General features: G+C 46.3%; 1 protein-coding gene across 1 annotated transcript in view; it reads right to left on the bottom strand.

Annotated features, from left to right (window-relative positions):
• Nucleotides 1–23,829, bottom strand: part of LOC137527927 (sulfotransferase 1C1-like) — a 47,774-nt gene that overhangs the window by 6,929 nt on the left and 17,016 nt on the right. Inside the window, exons 2-4 of the mRNA XM_068248998.1 lie at nucleotides 21,316–21,438; nucleotides 9,671–9,768; nucleotides 9,465–9,591 (exon numbers count right to left, since the gene is read on the bottom strand). Coding sequence (XP_068105099.1) covers nucleotides 9,465–9,591; nucleotides 9,671–9,768; nucleotides 21,316–21,438 — 348 coding nt within the window. The remainder of the gene's footprint in view (nucleotides 1–9,464; nucleotides 9,592–9,670; nucleotides 9,769–21,315; nucleotides 21,439–23,829) is intronic.

Raw genomic sequence — 23,829 nt, 5'->3', positions numbered from 1 at the left:
TTGAGGTTGCTTACCTCAAGGACGACAAATCTTTGTAGGGACAAAAGATTTTATTGGTAGCACAGGCAACGCGTTTCACGGGTCTGAGCCCGCTTCCTCAGGCCAATAGCAGTGCCTATATTAGTAAACATGAGACTCCTAAGTATACTAGTATTAAAGATATACATACATTTACAGCATCAGATTGTAATCAGCGATAGCATTGTATCCAGTGTTTCATTTCATATATATTATTACAGATGAAATATTATAAATAAATAATGTACATATTATATTAGGAGTATTTACCCTTGTCTTACGGAGCTGCTGGCGTTTATCAGCCAGAGGTATATAGATAATCAAAACATGATTTTTCAAACATATGGAAAATTATGGAACATTGTTTAAAAAAGGTGGTGGGGGAAAAAAAAAAAAAAAACTTTAGTTTTCCACCTTAATGTAAAAATATAATAAAAACTTCCTTTAATTTGATAACTATATATATGCACACAATTTTCTGCCCATATTACTATGGACAATTTGGATTAAAAGAGATTGCCAGAAAGGTGTGCTGTCATGATGAACAGATCAATAAATGAAAACATATAATTAGACCTATAATTAATTTATAAACATATGAAAACATATAATAAAACATGTAACAAAACGCCAGCAGCTCCGTAAGACAAGGGTAAATACTCCTAATATAATATGTACATTATTTATTTATAATATTTCATCTGTAATAATATATATGAAATGAAACACTGGATACAATGCTATCGCTGATTACAATCTGATGCTGTAAATGTATGTATATCTTTAATACTAGTATACTTAGGAGTCTCATGTTTACTAATATAGGCACTGCTATTGGCCTGAGGAAGCGGGCTCAGACCCGTGAAACGCGTTGCCTGTGCTACCAATAAAATCTTTTGTCCCTACAAAGATTTGTCGTCCTTGAGGTAAGCAACCTCAAACCTTTCTCGGTTTTAAACTGCTTTTAAACGCTTTTATATACCACCAGGGCGCCTCTTTAAACCATTTAGTGCATCCCTAACCCCCATACGATAACCGTGTGAGGGGTGGAGGCAGAACATATGTGGTTTAAACCACGGTGGAAATCTGCCTCCCTTCTTTTTTCCAAGGAGAGCGACCGCATCCAGGTCCTTAGTGACCTCCCCGAGTGGAGTCGGGTTAATTGTCTCCACCTGCTTCCTGTGGTCGGTTGCCCCCTTGCAACCCACTCTTGTGAGTAGATTCTTATCTTCTACATTGACAATTTTGACTAAACATATTACACTATTGGGCTCCCGTGTTTTTTGTTTCCTGTGTCTTTTCCCCAGAAGGTGTCCTGACACCAATCATCCACTACTACTCCAGAGATGATAAGCTGAATGCACAGGCAGAAGAGAAGGTATGCAGGCAGGCTGCTAAGAACACTTCCTGTCCTGTGTGCAGACTCCCAGTACTGTTATAACTGCTAGAATGTGCCCTGCTCTTTTGATACTAGAGTTTTCTTTGAAAGCTGTTTAGGCTGTAGGCTGGTAAAGCTGTAAACCTGTGCTTTAGTGCTGTGCTGTCTCTCCCTCTCCCCTCTCTGTTCCTCTGCCCCCTCTTCCATCTTATGCTGTCTCTACCCCTCTCTGTTCCTCTGCACTCTCTTCCATCTTATACTGTCTCTCCCTCTCCCCTCTGTTTCTCTGCACCCTCTTCCATCTTCTGCTGTCTATCCCTCCCCCTCTCTGTTCCTGTACCCCCCTCTTACATCTTATGCTGCCTCTCCCTCTCTACTCTTTCCCTCTGCTCGGATTACGTGTATTTTCTGGTGAAACGCTTCCGCATTACGATTATTTTCTGACAACGCTGCCCCATTATGATTATTTTCTGGTGAAACGCTGCTGCCCTATGATTAATTTCTGGTGAAATGCTGCTGCAATAAGTGTATTTTCTGGTGAAACACTGCTACATTATGATTATTTTCTGGTGAAACGATGCTGCATTATGATTATTTTCCTGGGGGGAGGGGCTGGGGGGGGGGTGCCACAGGTTTTTTCGCCTGGAGTGACAAAATGACTAGAGGCACCCCTGTGTGTGCACATAGGGTGCGTAGTTACAACCAGGTTTGTTGTTGTACCTGAGATTTGGCATTATTTTGTCCGTGCTGCAATATATTCCTGTGAGATACGTTGTTGGTATCTGTGTGATATATGATTATTGTACCAGAACCCCCAATGTCTGTGTTCTCAATTTAAATGATTTTAGATCTTTTTGTGTTGAGGTGTAATTAATAAAGGTTTGTATATGGAAGCCTTAACTGGTTCACACGCATATTTATTTCTCAGACAGATGATCTCTTTCTTTAAGTGTTCATTGTGTTTTTTACTTCTGCTGAGGCACTTATTATGGCGCAATAGTATGGCTTTAGACTCAATTTCTTTGGTGTATACCAGTCAAACCAGTCTGAGGATCTTGCCAACCCTAACCTCTACGGGACCCCCTGTGATCAAAACAAAATGTTCACCCCGAGTGCAGGGTTACAGGCATCAACAGTTGCTCATAAAATGCCAAATCATTAGCTTTAGGCCCAGTTCACACTTGCGTTAGAGTGGCAAACCGATCCGTTTCCGTTCGGTTGCTTCCGTTCCATTTCATTTCATCCCCGCTCCAGCCCCCTCTCCCCCCCCCCCCCCCCCCAAGTGAATTTTGCCCCTTAGAATGGTCCGTTTCTTTACTAGTGTGATGAAACATTCCGTCCTCTCACTGCCCCCAGTGCAGGGCTTAAGCTTCCATTTCCGTTCTGCTGGGTTCAGCAGCCCGTAAAAATTGGTGCTGCAGGAAATTTGCAGTCCGTTCAGCGGAACGTGTGGAACCTATCAGGTTGAACGGACGGATTGGAATGGATCCATAGGTTAACATTTGATCCGTTCCGATCCGGGAACAGACTGGTACACATATCCAATTTCGGTTGGCCAATTTTTTCTACTTCCATGGTGGCGCCAACAAACCCAAAGGTCACATGTAGCCTTACTGCTGCCACCATTCAGAATTGTGGACTCCGTTTTCTTCAGTGAGCTGATGGCCTATACCGATTGCCAGGTGAATATACCAAGCAGGCAGTACTTTACCCACACAGAGTTACATGAGTATGCTATGGACAACCTCTACTAGGGAATGGGATTCTCGCTATCTAGCCAAATCTTCATCGTCATGGACAGCTGGACAAACAGGCATGGAGTGGGACGCTACCTGTTCTTTACCGCTTACTGGGTGACCATATATCACTCAGTGGGCAGTAGTCTGTAAGAGGCATTACAGCGCCTCGTACCCTAGCCGAGGAGGGTGGTGGGAAAGCATCAGCCACCCCTGTCCTCTCCCGCCTCCTCCTCCTGCATTCCTTCTACCAGTTCCGCCACTCTTTTCGACCCTCCTCCTGAAAGGCCAGCAGCAGAAGAAACAATGGTTAAGTGGCCACACCACAATGGCTTCCTCAAGCACACGCGTTGCCAGGCAGTGCTGAAACGTGTGTCCTTGGGCGAGAAAAGTTACTCCCCCAAAGGCATACCAAAAAGAAGTCCATACTGAACCCAATAGCAAAAAAGTGCAACTCCATGCAAGATCAATAATAATAAGCTTTATTTAAGGAATGCTCATAAAAACAATTAAAAAAGATCAGAGCTCCACACTCTACGCACAGCAGACAATATATCTAAATACTGTAGAAAAAATATACAAATCTTTCGCAAACATCAGGGGAGAAAGTCATATCTAATGGGTGTAAAATCCAAATAAACTGCCAATAATATGCATACATCTACAAATGACTGACAACTCAGGTGTAATGAGCTGTACAACACCGTCTAATGGATGGACCCACTTACCCCCAGAATGCTGCTGTCCACTGAGCGAGGCTGGGCTCAAGAGCTGTCTGACGCGTATCGGACTTCCACCAAAGGACTCTTGTCCACATTGCAAAAGGAAGTTGAGGATTGGCTGATGCCATCCCAGCTCACAACCGGCAATGTTGTGTGCGAAAATTGGCCAACCTTACTGCCCATGTGCCACATAATAACACATGTACCTTGCTTTATGCACGTACTGAACCTTGTGGTGCAGCAGTTCTTATGCACATACCCCAGATTGGAGGATTTACTGGGACAACAGGCTTGCAGTCAAGTCTCTTACTGCCACCATGACTCTTGGCAAAATCCAGAACCAATAGAAGGTGTCGCTGTATAGACTCATTTGTGACACTGTGCCTGGATGGAACTCCATCCTGTACATTGTGGCCAGTCTGTGTGAGCACAAGCTAGCAATCCTGCATTATTTGCTTATTGTAATGCATGAAGACACCAGGGTCCATGGTACAGCCATACAGCTGTCCTAATTTTCAAGTGATCAATGGTGCCTCCTCTACACACACTATACCTGGTGGGTCCTGTACACACTACACCTGGTGCCTCCTGTACACATTACACCTGGTGCCTCATGTACATATACTACACCTGGTGCCTCCTGTACACACTACGCCTGGTGCCTCATGCAGGGCCGGGCCGAGGCATAGGCTGGAGAGGCTCCAGCCTCAGGGCGCAGTGTAGGAGGGGGCGCAGAATTCATTCAGTTGTCATTCCTAATTGTGTTTGAAGCAGAAAGAAATAAGAAAAGGGGATACATGGCAGTGACTGCAAGCCAGATAACTAGAGATTAAGGTGTTGGGGAGGTTGTGGGCCCCGTGGCACCTCTTAGTCTAATAGCAATCAGTGTGTGACGGCTGGGGGGGAGGGATGGAGGGGCGCACTTTGGTGTCTCAGCCTTGGGTGCTGGAGGACCTTGTCCCGGCTCTGGCCTCATGTACATATACTACACCTGGCGCCTCCTGTACACATTACACCTGGTGCCTCATGTACATATACTACACCTGGCGCCTCCTGTACACATTACACCTGGTGCCTCATGTACATATACTACACCTGGTGCCTCCTGTACACACTACGCCTGGTGCCTCATACATATACTACACCTGGCGCCTCATGTACACACTACACCTGGCGCCTCATGTACATATACTACACCTGGTGCCTCATGTACACACTACACCTGGCGCCTCCTGTACACACTACGCCTGGTGCCTCATGTACATATACTACACCTGGCGCCTCATGTACATATACTACACCTGGCGCCTCATGTACATATACTACACCTGGTGCCTCATGTACATATACTACACCTGGTGCCTCCTGTACACACTACGCCTGGTGCCTCATGTACATATACTACACCTGGCGCCTCCTGTACACACTACGCCTGGTGCCTCATGTACATATACTACACCTGGCGCCTCATGTACATATACTACACCTGGCGCCTTCTGTACACACTACGCCTGGTGCCTCATGTACATATACTACACCTGGTGCCTCATGTACATATACTACACCTGGTGCCTCATGTACATATACTACACCTGGTGCCTCATGTACATATACTACACCTGGTGCCTCATGTACAAGCACTACACCTGGTGCCTCCTGTATACACACTACACCCAGGGCTGTCTGTATACACACTACACCCAGTGCCTCTGGTACATATACTACACATGGTACCTCCCGTACAAACACTACACCTGGACACCTGGTGCCTCATGTACATATACTGCACCTGGTGCCTCATGTACATATACTACACCCGGCGCCTCCTGTACACACACTACACCCAGTGACTCATGTCCATATACTACACCTGGTGCTGCCTGTATACATACTACACCCTGTGCCTCATGTACATATACTACACCTTGTGCCTCCTCTACACACACTATACCTGGTGGGTCCTGTACACACTACACCTTGTGCCACCTGTACACACTACGCCTGGTGCCTCATGTACATATACTACGCCTGGTGCCTCATGTACAAGCACTACACCTGGTGCCTCCTGTATACACACTACACCCAGGGCTGCCTGTATACACACTACACCCTGTGCCTCATGTACATATACTACACATGGTACCTCCTGTACAAACACTACACCTGGTGCCTCATACATATACTACACCTGGCGCCTCATGTACATATACTACACATGGTACCTCCTGTATACATACTACACCCTGTGCCTCATGTACATATACTACACATGGTACCTCCTGTACAAACACTACGCCTGGTGCCTCATACATATACTACACCTGGCGCCTCATGTACATATACTACACCTGGTGCTGCCTGTATACATACTACACCCTGTGCCTCATGTACATATACTACACCTGGTGCCTCCTCTACACACACTATACCTAGTGGGTCCTGTACACACTACACCTTGTGCCACCTGTACACATTACACCTGGTGCCTCATGTACATATACTACACCTGGTGCCTCCTGTACACACTACGCCTGGTGCCTCATACATATACTACACCTGGCGCCTCATGTACATATACTACACCTGGTGCTGCCTGTATACATACTACACCCTGTGCCTCATGTACATATACTACACCTGGTGCCTCCTCTACACACACTATACCTAGTGGGTCCTGTACACACTACACCTTGTGCCACCTGTACACACTACGCCTGGTGCCTCATGTACATATACTACACCTGGTGCCTCCTCTACACACACTATACCTGGTGCCTCATAAATATACTACACCTGGTGCCTCCTGTATACACACTACACCCAGGGCTGCCTGTATACACACTACACCCAGTGCCTCATGTACATATACTACACATGGTACCTCCCGTACAAACACTACACCTGGACACCTGGTGCCTCATGTACATATACTGCACCTGGTGCCTCATGTACATATACTACACCCGGCGCCTCCTGTACACACACTTCACCCAGTGACTCATGTCCATATACTACACCTGGTGCCTCCTGTGCAAACACTACACCCCATGCCTCATCTACATATACTACACCCTGTGCCTCTTGTACACATACTACATCCAGTGCCTCATGCAAATATATTACACCTGGTGCCTCCTGTACAAACACTACACCTGGTGCTTCCTGTACACACACTACACCCATGCCTCCTGTACACACACTACACCCTGTGTCTTCTGTACACACTGCACCCAGTGCCCTCTGTACACACACTATACCCCGTGCCTCCTGTTCACACTACCCCAAAAGCCTGCTGTACACACTACACCTGGTGCCTCCAATGCGCATTATGCCCAGTGCCTCCTGTACACACACTACAACTAGTTGTAGGCTGTTAGGCTGGCCTGAATTCTTCAAGAGAAGTAAGACTCATACCACCTCTCCCATTTTATGTGAATTTCTAATTATACACTTGCACGTTTTCATGCAGCCTTGTTTTTTGTTGTGTTACACCTCATGAGAAGGGTTAGATTTTTAATCTTATTCTAAAGAGCCCTGGGAGTGCGACCAACCAGTTCCTGTACTACAGACCTGGAAAACCGAGTGGAGACGGTTATTTTCCCATAGGCTCTGATGGTGGTTGTAAGGGTTTGCAGCCCACCTTTGTGAGTACATATTAATAGCAAATTTGTTACGTCGAGCACAAAATGGTTCTGTGGCATTGGGCTTCTGGTACACTTTTGTCTCCTAGATCAGTGTATTTCTCAACATTTTATTGGTATGCACCCCTTTATGAAAGCCGTGCTCACCAAAAACAGCTCCGGTATGGTAAAGATTATCTCAAGTACCCCTTGACAAAGATCTATCTAATAGTGCTATATGTTATATATATATATATATATATATATATATATATATATATATATATATATATATATTGTTTCTAAACAATTGCCAAGCAACTATTGTGTTTAGTTAGCTACGATTATTTGGTGTTCTTGTTTATATTATTTAATTTAGTCTAAAACAGCCTTTCTCAACCTTTGCACCCTGGAGGAACCCTGCAAATAACTTTTGGATCTCAAGGAATCCCTGCATTTATTTTGCAGCAGGCATGGTCTTTAAAAGTAGGTTAAGTTTATTTCACTACCCCCTATTACAGTGCCTCTCATTATACTGTCTCCTTATCCTAGAGCTTTTTATTTATGTACTTATTATTATTCTGACCACCAAATTAGTGCTTCTTATTACAGCACCCCTTATTATAATGGGATCTATTATACTTCCCCCACGATGGGGGAAAATGCCAAGGAACCCCTGCAGTGTACTTAAGGAACCCTGGTTGAGAAAGCCTGGTCTAAAAACTCTAAACTTCTTATATTCGATTAACTATATTAAAGAAAACCTGTACTGAAAAAAAAGTTTCCCTGGGGGGTAGTCACCTCAGTAGGGGGAAGCCTCTGGATCCTATCGAGGCTTCCCCCGTCCTCCCGTGTCCCACGGCGGTCTTGCTGTAGCCCCCGGAACGCACAGGCGACAAATCCGACAGCCTGTGCGATATTTACCTTTCCAGGCTCCAGCGGGGGCGCTGTTGCGGCTCTTCTGACAGAGATAGGCAGAAATAGCCGATCTCCTTCGGAGATCGGCTATTTTCGCCTATCTCCCTGGGAAGAGCGGATACTGCGCCTGCGCTGGAGCCAAAAGGTAAATATTTACATTGCCGCCGCGCCGGGAGGATTTTCTCCGCCGCCGTGGGATCGAGGAGGACGGGGGAAGCCTCAATAGGATCCGGAGACTCCCCCCACCCGAGGTGAGTACCCCCCAGGGGAGTTTTTTTCATTACAGATTTTCTTTAACCACTTGCCGACCGCACGCTTATACCGTGCGTCGGCAAAGTGGCAGCTGCAGGACCAGCGACGCAGTATTGCGTCGCCAGCTGCAGGCTGATTAATCAGGAAGCAGCCGCTCGCGCGAGCGGCTGCTTCCTGTCAATTCACGGCGGGGGGCTCCGTGAATAGCCTGCGGGCCGCCGATGGCGGCTCGCAGGCTAAATGTAAACACAAGCGGAAATAATCCGCTTTGTTTACATTGTACGGCGCTGCTGCGCAGCAGCGCCATAAGGCAGATCGGCAATCCCCGGCCAATCAGCGGCCGGGGATCGCCGCCATGTGACAGGGGACAGCCTGTCACTGGCTGCACAGGACGGATAGCGTCCTGTGCAGCCCGGTTCAACAGGGGGGGCCAGGTAGGAGAGGGAGGGGGAGGATTTCGCCGCGGAGGGGGGCTTTGAGGTGCCCCCCCCCGCAACATGCCAGCCAGGAGGAGCGATCAGACCCCCCCTGCACATCATCCCCCTAGTGGGGAAAAAAGGGGGGCGATCTGGTCGCTCTGCCTGCACCCTGATCTGTGCTGGGGGCTGCAGAGCCCACCCAGCACAGATCAGCTAAAACAGCGCTGGTCCTTAAGGGGGGGTAAAGGGTGGGTCCTCAAGTGGTTAAGCCGGAGTACCCCGAGGATCCATCAGAAGTACCCCTTCGGGTAAGGGTACCACATTTTGAGAACCAAGGTCCTAGATGACCCTCAGGTTACTCTAACCACAGGAACCATCATCACAACTGTATTTCTCCTCACCGTCTCCCTTCATGAATCTCCGGACGTATTCTTCAAACGGCTCCGGATCTGGGTGAATCCCGACGTGTTTATCAAAGTGGAAATAGGACGTCAGCGTATCTTTGGCGTTTCTTGCCACGTAAATGACCTGCAGGGAAGACATATTATTTGTGTATCACATGAGGGGGGGGGAGGGAAGATTCACCAACATCTCACAGGAGCGGTACCTTGCACTTGTGTCTCCAGAAAGATGGAGGAACCAACTGGACGGGCAAGTGAGTCTTCAGGATCCTAGGCGACGGCATGGCGTTTATTTCCTCCATCCCTACAATACAGAGGTTGTCAGGTTAGCTGCCGTATCTGACTGGTGCCCCCATCCAGAGGGGAGATACTGCTAAGTCAAACAAAAGTCCATAGACAGACAGAAATATCCCCACCTACATCTCCAGTCAAGTGGTGTTTTTTCAGTGAACAGAATATTACTCTTAAAGGACCACTAATCGCGAAACTCGTAAAATTGAAAGTACATGTAAACATATACAAATGAGAAGTACGGTACATTTCTCCCAATGTAAAATGTGCTATAAATTACTTTTCTCATACGTTGCTGTGACTTGAGTAGTAGAAATCTGACAGAATGGGCAGGTTTGAGACCAGCTCATCTCATGGGGGGTTCTCAGGGGATTCTTTATTTTCAAAAGCACTTAGTAAATGGCATTTTCTCTGTCCAACTGCCAAAAAAGTGTGCCACGAGCAGGGAGGCTGGCCAGCATCTTTTTTATAAATCTTTTTCAAGGAGGGTCTTTATAAAGAATAAAGGCCATGTTGAGAATCACTTATGTGTGCTACATGCACACCTGAGATAAAAGTCTTTGGAAAAGGCAAGATCACAGACCAATTTTACCCCCTTCCAAGTAGTATGACTTGCGCATATCAGCCGCTGGAATGCTGCGTCGCCCTCATGTGCCTCTTCTGTGCCTCCAATCATTGGAGGCGCAGAAGAGGCACTTGACGGCGACGCAGCGTTCCAGCGGCTGATACGCTGAAGTGATGTGAGTATTCTCCGCCCGCCCGCCCTGCCTGTTTGCTGCCCGCATTTTGGAGGGGAAGAGAGGCAGAAGCAGGGGACCCAGGTGAGGGAGGGGGGGATATGTCCCCCCTCCCCGTCGCTATCCCTGTCACCCCTCCTTCTAGCTATACTGGGGGCCACTATACTACCTACAATGGGGGCCCACTATACTACCTTCACTGGGGGGGGGGCACCATACCAGCTACAATGGGGGCCACTATACTAGCTACACTGGGGGCAACTTTACTAGCTACCTTGGGGCCACTATACTAGCTACACTGGGGGCAGCTATACTACCTACACTGGGGGCCACTATACTAGCTATACTGGGGGCAGCTATGGGGGCCACTATACTAGCTATACTGGAGGCCACGATACTAGCTATACTGGGGGGCAACTATACCGAGGGCACTATACTAGCTATACTGGGGGCCACTATACTAGCTACACTGGGGGCAGCAGCATTACCTACATTGGGGCCAGCAGCCAAGCTGCTGATCCTGGGAGCACCTATACTAGCTATACTGGGGGCAGCTACATTGGGGCAACTAAACTACCTTCACCGGGGGCAACTAGCTACCTATACTGGGGGCAACTGTGCTAGCTACCGATACTGGGGGCAGTGGCGGCACCGGGGGGGGGGGGGGGGGTGCTTTGGGTGCTGAAACACCCCCTAAAATTCCCCAAGCACCCCCCCAGCGTGAACTGACTTTCGGCATCTAATAGACGCCATGTCAGTTCACCGCAGCAGCAGCCAGCAGCTGCTACGGTAAATGTCGTTCGAAGCCCTGCTCTGGAGACTTTGAGTCTGCAGTGCAGGGCTTTGGGTGCCATTTTCCCGTAGCCCTGCTCTCTGCGTGGGAGTTTCAGTTGCTGGCTGCAGAGGATCGTGGGAGCTGTGCACCGGACGGAGGCCGGGACAGGAGCTCTGCTTTAGGTGAGTAAATGTTTTTTTATTTTTTTATTTATATTAGCAGCCAGGTGTATCGTGTATGTTCTGGCCAGGTCTGCTACACGATTGAAGTGTTTTCTGGCCAGGTCTGCCACATGATTGCATGTATTTTCTGGTCAAATCTGCTACATGATTGCATGTATTTTCTGGTCAAATCTTCTACATGATTGCATGTATTTTCTGGTCAAATCTGCCGACATGATTGCACGTATTTTCTGGTCAAATCTGCCGACATGATTGCATGTATTTTCTGGTTAAATCTGCTACATGATTGCATGTATTTTCTGGTCAAATCTGCTACATGATTGCATGTATTTTCTAGTCAAATCTGCTACATGATTGCATGTATTTTCTAGGCAAATCTGCCACATGATTCCACGTATTTTCTGGGCAAATCTGCTACATGATTGCATGTATTTTCTGGGCAAATCTGCCGACATGATTGCACGTATTTTCTAATCAAATCTGCTGACATGATTGAACTATTTTCTGGTAAAATTTGCCGACATGATTGAACATGTTTTCTGGTCAAATTTGCCGACATGATTGAACATATTTTCTATGCAAATCTGCTCACATTATGTGTATTTTCTTGAGAAAACCTGCACAATTATGTGCATTTTCTGGGGAAAGGGTCACCAAAACTTGGGCCCACTGTCTTTGTGTTGCACTTTTAAAGGGAACCCGAGGTGAGAATAATATTGATGCTGTCATATTTATCTCCTTTTAAGCAATACCAGTTGCCTGGCTGTCGTGCTGGTCCTCTGCTTCTAATTCTTTCAACCATAGACCCTGAACAAGCATGCTTGTTTCTGGTGTAATACAGTTCACTACTGCAGCCAAATAGATCAGCAGGGCTGGCAGGCAACTAGTATTGTTTAAAAGGAAATAAATATGGCAGCCTCCATATCACTCTCACCTCGGGTTCACTTTAAATTACAGTTAGCTCCACCCTCATCTGGTCATGACCACGCCTATTTTTTTGCACGCCGCATGTTATAGCCCCACCCATTTTGTGCCCCTTTACTTTTTTGGGGGGGTGTGTGTCTTATAATACCCAGCACCGGGTGTCAAATGCCCTAGGTACGCCACTGCGCGTCGGTAGGGGGGGCAGAGAGCGGCGTTTGGGGGACACAGAGCCATGTCATTAGGCAGAGAACCTGCCTCTGTGTCCCATCTGCCCACCTCGGGTTCTCTTTAGGGAGAATAGTAAGTACAAGTCAAAAACATTTTTTTTTCAAAAAGACTGGTTTTTGAGAAAATTGATTTTAAAAATGCAAAGGAAAAATGGTTTATAAATTGTCATTTTTCTGAATTAAAAAAAAAACAAAAACATTTTTCCTTTGCAGTTATAAAACCAATCTTCTCAAAAAACTATAAAGTCTTTTTGAAAAATTATTTTTCTATTCCTCTGAACATATGTAGCAATTGTGGTGACAAAAGTATGTAGGGGGGTTTTGCTATTCACCGCTAAAGCCAGCACAAAATTACGCAAAAATTATGCAATACGAAATCAATCGATTTTACAAATTGTGACTACGTATGGGCATAATAACGAAAATTTAAGCGAAATTTCGCGCAATCATAATTTGCTGATGATGATCTTCACTGACATAGGAAAAACTGTCTGCCACTAGATAGCGCTGATCCCAGATAAAATCTGACACAGCGGCATCCACTTCAGAGCTAAAGGTGGCCACTAACAATACAATCTGCTGAACGATCAATTACGAACGATTCTTCATATAAATGATCGGAAATGATCGTTTGTGACCACTAATGGAAAAAAAAATCTCCTAACCAATCTGATCAGACTAATGAAGTTGATCCGATTTTCAAATCGATTCCGTGAATCTGATCTTATTGGTTAGGAGATTTTTAGGGTCTAGGGGCCAGGTGAATGCTAAACTCCCACCAAATATTACAAAAAAAGTAAAAGCCAACTGAGCATCAGTGGTGGGCAAAAACTGCCATCTTGCCGAAGGCCATATTTCATCTTAATCCATTTCTGGCTGAGACTCATTAGGTGATGTGATTGGTCTGTGCAAGAGAGTTCGACATCCCATGTTATTTCCTTATCCATATCTGTCCTTAGGGGACTCCTGACCTAATGATTAACTGCAATATCAGGGCCAGGATCCAGCTTGGGAAGAAGTAGATAATCCCGGCATGGAATGTTCTTGGAGGCTTGCCCACAGATTTCGTCACCACCGCCATCCATCCATCCAGCTATTCAACAAGGGGACCAACAGGACCTCCATACAGAGCAGAGAGGCAGAGGCTACATAGGCTGGGAACTCTTGTCCTTCAAGCAGAGCTGGACTAAGACCAAACACGTCCCAGCAGAACAATGTGTTAAGTAACTAAGTGCCCTCAGAATAGATATCAGTACAGCAAAGTCCCCGGGATCTGGCACCGGCGGGGATCACATAATGCCAGATACATGTGCTTGTCGGTTGCTTGAGCAATTGGCGCAAACCTTCCCTCCACCCCTTGCGCAGTATTAAATACTTACCAAGCCTTCAGCACCGTCTTCTAATCTCCCTGTAGCTACTAGTGGTTTTTCCACCATCCTCCATGTACGGCTCTCAGCGTGTCACCTGCTCTGCGTCAGGTCACGTGACATGCCGGGAGCCGTGCACAGATGCCGGAAAGCTACTAGGAGCTACAAGAAGTTTAGCAGACAGCGCCGAAGGCTCGGTAAGTATCTAATGCCCTGTAAACCCACCTGGAAACCCCCCCAAACACAGTCCGCGTTACTCCTTCCGGCATGCCAGTTAGTTGACACTTCTGGATAATGGAACCTTGCTGTATTAGGTAGTCTGTTGAGCCCTCACCCGCCCAGTTAACAGTGTTAGGTATCTCTGCGAGCCCCCCAGACTGCAGTATTAGGAAGCCGTGCATGTTGCCCCCTCCTCAGATAGTACTATTAGTTACTCAGGTGTGAACCTAGATATTAGTACGACAGCCTTGGAGGAAGTGCAATGGCACGAAACGGCTATCAGGCTCACTTTACCTTACACCCTCTATTCCACCAGCACAGATTCCTGGTAAGGAACTTCCATCGACTTTGTATCCAGCCCAGAGCACACCAAACTCTGAATATGTTCCCAGGTAACAACTAACACATCCCTACCAATCTGCTGTGCCGCCTCCAAAACCCCTCCTTGCCTATTTTTGATATTAGTATTAGGTCGCCAGATGCATGGCCATGGGCGTAGCAATCATCCCTGCGACCCCCGCCATTGCAGGGGGGCCATGAGGCCCTCCTCCCACCTCTACACCACCAAAAGTGCAGCCAATTTGCAAAAAAAACCTTCCTATTTGATCACAAAAACCGTGTTCAGGAGAGTGTGCAATTTTTTTCCTTCATTCAGCCACTGCTTCCCAGCAGAAAACTCTCTGCTGCCATTCGCCACCTCCCGATCACGTGACCCAAATGGCGTTCGGGGACCAAGGAGGGTGCCATGCTATCATTTCTGCAGGGCAAAGGGGCCCTATTAAGTCTACTTATGCCCCTGTGCATGGCCGTATAAAGCCACAATGGGGCTCGAGGGAAAAATGAACCCTTGCAGCATATTTACTTGAGCCAGCTGCCGCCCCGACCCGATCTCCCCACTTAAAGTGGATCTGAGATAAACTTTTACTCATTGCATAATTGTGTTCCTTTCATATAGTTTATAGGGCATTCCTCAAGCCAAATACTTTAATACTCCAATTCCCTATAAACTAAACAAGCCTCGCCAACAGCTTCTTCAGAGAGCCATGGCACTCTGAGCCTTAGTAGCAAGGGCTTATGGGAGCTTAGTCTGGGCAGGAGGAGGAGGAGGTGTTACTAACCAGAGATTTCAGAGGCAGAGGGGAGGAGGGAGGAGCAGAGGGGAGGAGGAAAGTGGAGTGGAGTTTTCACAGGCTGAGGGCTGGAGATGCAGAACACCTTGCCTGTGTGTAATGTGACAAACAGAACATGGCCGCTCTCATTGTATCACAGGAATAAATAATCATATACTGTTGTAGCTGTTTGCAGCTAGATTTGCTGTGTAAACTAACTAAACTTTAGATAAGATATATAGACAAGTTACTTGTTATAGTTAATTTTTCATCTCGGATCTGCTTTAAATTTACTGTGCTACCTGTGGCCTCCAGCACAATTTTTATTAACCACTTGAGGACCACAGTGTTAAACCCCCCTAAAGACCAGGCCTTTTTTTGCAAGGTAGGCCACTGCAGCTTTAAGGCCAAGCTGCAGGGCCGCACAACACAGCACAGAAGTGATTCCCCCTTTTCTCCCCACCAACAGAGCTCTCTGTTGGTGGGGTCTGATTGCACCCCAGGTGTTTGTTTTTTCTTTTTATAAATATTTATTAGTTTTATTTTGTATTAAAATGGCATTTTTTACTATTTGTACATTTGCACCCCCCCCCCCCCCCCGGCCAGCCTATCACTGTGATCACCTCTGAGGCTGAGCCAATGGAGGGGACAGCCATGTCACACGGCTGTCCCCAGTACAGCGCTGCTGTAGATCGCAAAACAGAGCCCCAGGACTTTACGCTGATCGGCGTTAGGCGGTCCTGAGGCTGCCACGCCCATCGGCGTGACGCGGCCGGCTTGTAGTTAACATAGCGACTCACCTGCCTCGGGGCGCTGCTCCAGTCCATGCACTCTCACCTTCATCCACACAGGGGCACCTCCTCGCAGTGACCCGGCCCATGTTATTGCGTAATGACCTGTGATGGGTCTCTGTCCAGAGGCAGCCAGCGGGGATGAAGATGGGGAACACAGGCGGAGCAGGGCGCTGGGACAGGTGAGATGCTCTGCTGAGATAACTTTGCAGGGGCCTCAGGGAGCACAAGTCCGAGGGAGAAGTGGATGGGGAAATTGCCCCCTTTGCCTCTATGGTAGCACCCTAGTCAGGTGTGCCCCCAATAAGCAGCATTAGGAAGTCATGTGACTATCTTCCAATTAGCAGCATTATCTAGTCCTGTGAGCAATACTGTTATTAATGCAACACTCACAAGGAAAATAAGAACCCCGCCACTCTGAGAACTGCCAGGCAACTGGTGTTGGTTAAAAGTAAACATCCATATCGCTCTCAGTTTAGGTTCCCTTTAACCATTTCAGCCCGCGGGGATTTTTCACCTTATGCGTCAGAGCAATTTTCACCTCCCATTCATTGGCTAATAACTTTATCACTACTTATCACAATTTATTGATCTATATCTTGTTTTTTCCGCCACTAATTAGGCTTTCTTTGGGTGGTACATTTTGCTAAGAATTATTTTTTATAAATGCATTTTAACATGATTAATAAGAAAAAAATGGAAAAAATTCATTATTTCTCAGTTTTCGGCCATTATAGCTTTAAAATAATCCACGGTACCACAATCAACCCTCCTGGCGGTCTATTAAAAATCGCCAGAGGGCAGCGCAGCACAGTTTTTATTACTTTTTTTTTTAATTATGTAGCGAGCCCAGGGCTCGCTACATGATAGCCGCTGTGCAGCGGCATCCCCCCACTCACTTCCATCGCCTCCGGCGATCTCCGATCAGGAAATCCCGTTCAAAGAACGGGATTTTCTGGAGGGCTTCCCCGGTCGCCATGGCGACGGGCGGGATGACGTAATCGACGTCATCAACGTCGTGACGTCATTGGAAGTCCCGATCCACCCCTCAGCGCACGGGGTCTGGGGGGGGGGGCGGCGTGGAGCGGCGGCAATCGGAGGGCACACGCAGCTAGCAAAGTGCTAACTGCATGTTGCAAAAAAAAAAAATGCAAATCGGCCCAGCAGGGCCTGAGAAATCCTCCTGCGCGGCATAGCCCGAGCTCAGCTCGGGCTTACCGCCAGGAAGGTTAAAACCTATGTATTTTATTTGCCCGTTTGTCTCGGTTATGACATCATTTACATTTTGTCCCTATCACAATGTATGGCGCCAATATTTTATTTGGAAATAAAGGTGCATTGTTTTCGTTTTGCGTCCATCACTATTTACAAGCTTATAATTTAAAAAATGTTCGTAGCATACCCTCTTCACATGCATATTTAAAAAGTTCAGACCCTTAGGTAACTATTTATGTCTTTTTTTTTTTTTTTTTTTTTTTTTAATTGTAATTTTTTTTTTCCATTAAAAATTTTATTTGGGTAATATTTTGGCGTTGGAAATAAACAGCTAATTTTTAATGTTGTTATATGTGTAAATTGTAATGTAAAAAATATGTAGATGTAGTTTTACTATTTTATGCAGGAGAACAGAGGCGCCAAAAGGATAAAAGGAAGCTAAATGAGCTTAAAAACCAAATTCTTGGTAAATAGAGGAGGTAGTGGTGGACTTAGTTAGTTTTACTATTTGGCCACAAGATGGCCACCTTCCGTTTTTTTTTTCCCTCCTTGTGCTTCTCGCTAAGCGGAAGCACAAGGGGGATGCAGAAATTTTGATGCGCAGAAAGACTGAAACCTCTTGTAAGAGCGCTTTGTTTTTTCTGTGGGGGACACGGATCGGGAACCATGTTCCCGTTCACTGATCCTAGGGCTACTGGGGGACACCACGGGGGAAAGGGGGCACGCCCGTGATCGCGCGCAGGAGTGCGGCACCGCAGCAGAGCAGAGAAGCTCACATCTGGGCGGCAGAAATGGTTAAGGTGCACATATATACATCATTATGCATGATCTTTTGTTGCGAGTTTCCTGTATGTCCTACCTTGTATGTTTTCCCATTTATCTATTGTGCAGCACTGCGTAATACGTTGGCGCTTTTTAAATACATTTAATAATAAAAATAATTACTCGACTTGTCGGTCGATCGGCCATCCAACTCAATATAAACATTATCGAATCGGATGAAAATCGATGCCGCCAAGAGCATGGCCAATCGACGATACGACCAATTTGGGGCCGAAATTGGCTGCATGTATCCTTCGGACTTGGGCTGACGATTAAGTGTGCAGCGGTGACGGCGTGCGATATCGGGACGAGCGACGAATGTGACAGAACCCCCCGCGCTGTCCCTTCTGTGTGTGACTTTATATTTTACCTGTCCGCTGTCACCCTTCCTGGTGCCCATCCGTCTTCCACTTCCTCCATTTGCGCCTCACATTGACGATGTATAGCACGTAGCACGTAGCAGGGGCGTAACAATAGGGGTTGCAGAGGTAGCAACCGCATCGGGGCCCTTGGGTCAGAGGGGCCCCAAGAGGCCCTCCCTCAAGCACAATATTGGCTCTCTATTGGACCTGTGCTGCTAATAATCACTTCTACAGATGCTTTAAATAGGAATAATGATTAACAAGCTGCTCCCCATCCCCTTCTTGCACCTCTGACACTGTAGTTGCCATTGGCAGGTTTTGGTGCGCCGTATCAATTGTTATGTATAGAGTTCTTGGGGGCCCCATTGTAAACCTTGCACCGGGGCCCACAGCTCCTTAGCTATGCTACTGGCACGTAGCGCGTGTGTGATGTCACACACGTGACACATGGCAGTGTGAGGCTAAAATGGAGGAAAGTGGAAGCAGAAGGCGGTGGGCAACAGCAGACAAGTAAAGTATAAATGCATGCACCGGGGGGCCCGTTTACACTAGGGGGCAGCACGGAGGCCTCAAGGCGGCAAATGGGGCGTCACAAGGCTGATTCCCCAGAGATGTCATGCTGAAATTTATCAGGAATCAGCCTGCAGTTTATGGCGGCCAACAGATCTCTCTCCAGTGGCGTAGCTAAGGAGCTGTGGGCCCTGATGCAAGTTTTACATTGGGCCCCTCCCCAAGCACTCTATACATAACAATTGATATGGCGCACCACAAACTGCCAACCACAGTGTCAGAGGTGCAAGAAGGGGATGGGGACAGTTTGTTAATAAATACTACAATGCAAAGCATCTATAGAAGTGATTAATACCAGAACAGGACCAATAGAGAGCTAATACTGCGGTTGAGGGAGGGCCCCTCTGGTCCAAGGGCCCTGATGCAGTTGCAACCTCTGCACCCCCTATTGCTACGCCACTGTCTTTCTCCAATATGATTCGATCAGCGAGAGATCTGTCTCTTGGTCGATCAGCCGCCAAAATCGCTAGATGTATGGCCACCTTTATATAGATGGCTCCCAACCCAGAAACAGACAAATACGCCTCTGACAGACGCATAGCAATAGGGGGTGCAAAGATTGCAACCGCATCGGGGCCCTTGGGCCAGAGGGGCCCTCTCTCAACAGCTCTTTATTGGCCCTTTGCTGATAATAATCACTTCTATAAATGCTTTGAATAGTAGTGATCATTAACACACAGCTCCCCATCCCCTTCTTGCACCTCTGACACTGTAGTTGCCATTGGCAGGTTTTGGTGCGTCGTATCAATTGTTATGTATAGAGTGCTTGGGGGTAATCAGTAACAAGCTGCTCCCCATCCCCTTCTTGTACCTCTGACACTGTAGCTGCCATTGGCAGGGATTGCTATGTATAGAGTGCTTGGGGGTAATCAGTAACAAGCTGTTCCCCATCCCCTTCTTGCACCTCTGACACTGTAGTTGCCATTGGCAGGTTTTGGTGCGTCGTATCAATTGTTATGTATAGAGTGCTGGGGGGGGGGCCCAATGCAAAACTCGCACCGGGGCCCATAGCTCCTTAGCTACGCCACTGGCCTCTGATACCAAGAAAAGTGAAACTTTTCCTTTATCATAACAATATGCAGCTAGCACTCCATATCATCAGAAGTTCCTTCACCAAGGGAGGAAAAATCACTCTTACCTGGTGAGGATAAGGACAGGGGCGGACCTTAACCTTAGTCCTGTCAGGTGATAGCTCAGGAATGTTTGTTTACTGATAATTCCATCCAAAGCCAGTGAAAATAATGCCTGGTTTCCTAGAATGTTCTGGAAGGAGAATTCTGCATAGCTCAACAGCCTAGGCTAAGCATCACAAGGAGGGTGGGGCTACATAACAATATACAGCGATATATAGATATAGGAAGTATTTCTGATGCTGAGACCAGGAAATTTACTGTAAAAGTGGGTATCCTGAATGATTTACTGCATTCTGCTATAGGTCACTACAGGGCCTCTTTACTGCATTCTACTATATGTCACTACAGGGACTCTTCACTGCATTCTGCTATATGTCACTACAGGCCCTCTTTACTGCATTCTGCTATGTGTCACTACAGGGGCTCTTTACTGCATTCTGCTATATGTCACTACAGGGCCTCTTTACTACATTCTGCTATATGTCACTACAGGGCCTCTTTACTGCATTCTGCTATATGTCATTACAGGGCCTCTTTACTGCATTCCGCTATATGTCACTACAGGGCCTCTTTACTGCATTCTGCTATATGTCACTACAGGACCTCTTTACTGCATTCTGCTATATGTCACTACAGGGCCTCTTTACTGCATTCTGCTATATGTCACTACAGGGCCTCTTTACTGCACTCTGCTATATGTCACTACAGGGCCTCTGTACTGCATTCTGCTATATGTCACTACAGGACCTCATTACTGCATTCTGCTATATGTCACTACAGGGCCTCTTTACTGCATTCTGCTATGTGTCACTACAGGGCCTCTTTAGTGCATTCTGCTGTATGTCACTACAGGTTCTCTTTACTGCATTCTGCTATATGTCACTGCAGGGCCTCTTTACTGCATCCTCCTATTTGTCACTACAGGGCCTCTTTACTGCACTCTGCTGTATGTCACTGCAGGGCCTCTTTACTGCATCCTCCTATATGTCACTACAGGGCCTCTTTACTGCATTCTGCTATATGTCACTACAGGGCCTCTTCTTCAACTATATTAACTATTAGACTATCAGCACAGGAATTAAAACCACTAATCATCCAGTCCCTCCTACCCCAAACATGAATACTACCTGGTTTCATCACATGAGAGAACTCGATAAAGGGGATCCTCTCGAATATGGGGCCTCTCTGGCAGATTTGTTCATCTCCATCGTGCACAACCAGATCGACAATCTCCTGCATCCAGGTGGTTCCTGAAATACACACAGACTACATCAGTGATTACACCACTTCATGATATTAGAGAGAGAAAGAGAACTGACATCTTATGCAGCACTTTACAGAGTACATAGTCATGTCACTGACTGTCCTCAGAGGAGCTCACACTCTAATCCTACCATAGTCATAGTCTAATGTCCTACCATATTATTATTATGTATTTATAGAGCACTGACATCTTCTGCAGCACATTACAGAGTACATAGTCATGTCACTGACTGTCCTCAGAGGAGCTCACAATCTATTCCCACCATAGTCATAGTCTAATGTCCTCCCATATTATTATTATGTATTTATAGAGCACTGACTTCTTCTGCAACACATTACAGAGTACATAGTCATGTCACTGACTGTCCTCAGAGGAGCTCACAATCTAATCCTACCATAGTCATAGTGTAATGTCCTACCATATTATTATTATGTATTTATATAGCACTGGCCTCTTCTGCAACACATTACAGAGTACATAGTCATGTCACTGACTGTCCTCAGAGGATCTCACAATCTAATCCTACCATAGTCATAGTCTAATGTCCTGCCATATTATTATTATTATGTATTTATATAGCACTGGCATCTTCTGCAGCACTTTACAGAGTACATAGTCATGTCACTGACTGTCCTCAGAGGAGCTCACACTCTAATCCTACCACAGTCATAGTCTAATGTCCTACCATATTATTATTATTATGTATTTATATAGCACTGACATCTTCTGCAGCTCATTACAGAGTACATCGTCATGTCACTGACTGTCCTCAGAGGAGTTTACAATCTAATCCTACCACAGTCATAGTCTAATGTCCTACCATATTATTATTATTATTATGTATTTACAGTGGAGGAAATAATTATTTGACCCCTCACTGATTTTGTAAGTTTGTCCAATGACAAAGAAATGAAAAGTCTCAGAACAGTATCATTTCATTGGTAGGTTTATTTTAACAGTGGCAGATAGCACATCAAAAGGAAAATCGAAAAAATAACCTTAAATAAAAGATAGCAACTGATTTGCATTTCATTGAGTGAAATAAGTTTTTGAACCCTCTAACAATAAAAGACTTAATACTTAGTGGAAAAACCCTTGTTTGCAAGCACAGAGGTCAAACGTTTCTTGTAATTGATGACAAAGTTTGCACACATTTTAGGAGGAATGTTGGTCCACTCCTCTTTGCAGATCATCTCTAAATCCCTAAGGTTTTGAGGCTGTCTCTGTGCAAATCTGAGCTTGAGCTCCCTCCATAGGTTTTCTATTGGATTAAGGTCCGGAGTCTGACTAGGCAACTCCATGACCTTAATGTGCTTCTTCTTGAGCCACTCCTTTGTTGCCTTTGCTGTATGTTTTGGGTCATTGTCGTGCTGGAACACCCATCCACGACCCATTATCAGTTTCCTGGCAGAGGGAAGGAGGTTGTCGTTCAGGATTTCACGATACATGGCTCCGTCCATTTTCCCGTTAATGCGATTAAGTTGTCCTGTGCCCTTAGCAGAAAAACACCCCCAAAGCAAAATGTTTACACCCCCATGCTTGACGGTGGGGACGGTGTTTTGGGGGTCATAGGCAGCATTTTTCTTCCTTCAAACACAGCGAGTTGAGTTAATGCCAAAGAGCTCTATTTTGGTCTCATCAGACCACAGCACCTTCTCCCAGTCACTCACAGAATCATTCAGGTGTTCATTGGCAAACTTCAGACGGGCCTGCACATGTGCCTTCTTGAGCAGGGGGACCTTGCGAGCCCTGCAGGATTTTAATCCATTGCGGTGTAATGTGTTTCCAATGGTTTTCTTGGTGACTGTGGTCCCTGCTAATTTGAGGTCATTCACTAACTCCTCCCGTGTAGTTCTAGGATGCTTTTTCACCTTTCTCAGAACCATTGACACCCCACGAGGTGAGATCTTGTGTGGAGCCCCAGAGCGAGGTCGATTGATGGTCATTTTGTGCTCCTTCCATATTCGAACAATCGCACCAACAGTTGTCACCTTCTCTCCCAGCTTCTTGCTAATGGTTTTGTAGCCCATTTCAGCCTTGTGCAGGTCTACAATTTTGTCTCTGACATCCTTGGACAGCTCTTTGGTCTTTCCCATGTTGGAGAGTTTGGAGTCTCCTTGATTGATTGATTCTGTGGACATGTGTCTTTTATACAGGTGACTAGTTAAGACAGGTGTCCTTAATGAGGGTGACTAATTGAGTAAAAGTGTCTAACCACTCTGTGGGAGCCAGAACTCTTAATGGTTGGTTCAAAAACGTATTTCACTCAATGAAATGCAAATCAGTTGCTATCTTTTATTTCAGGTTATTTTTTCGATTTTCCTTTTGATGTGCTATCTGCCACTGTTAAAATAAACCTACCATTGAAATGATACTG

Source organism: Hyperolius riggenbachi, chromosome 8 (genome assembly GCF_040937935.1).
Source record: "Hyperolius riggenbachi isolate aHypRig1 chromosome 8, aHypRig1.pri, whole genome shotgun sequence".
Classification (NCBI taxonomy): domain Eukaryota; kingdom Metazoa; phylum Chordata; class Amphibia; order Anura; family Hyperoliidae; genus Hyperolius; species Hyperolius riggenbachi.
The sequence above is the reverse complement of the archived record's forward strand: the minus strand, read 5'-3'. Positions and strand labels throughout refer to the sequence as shown.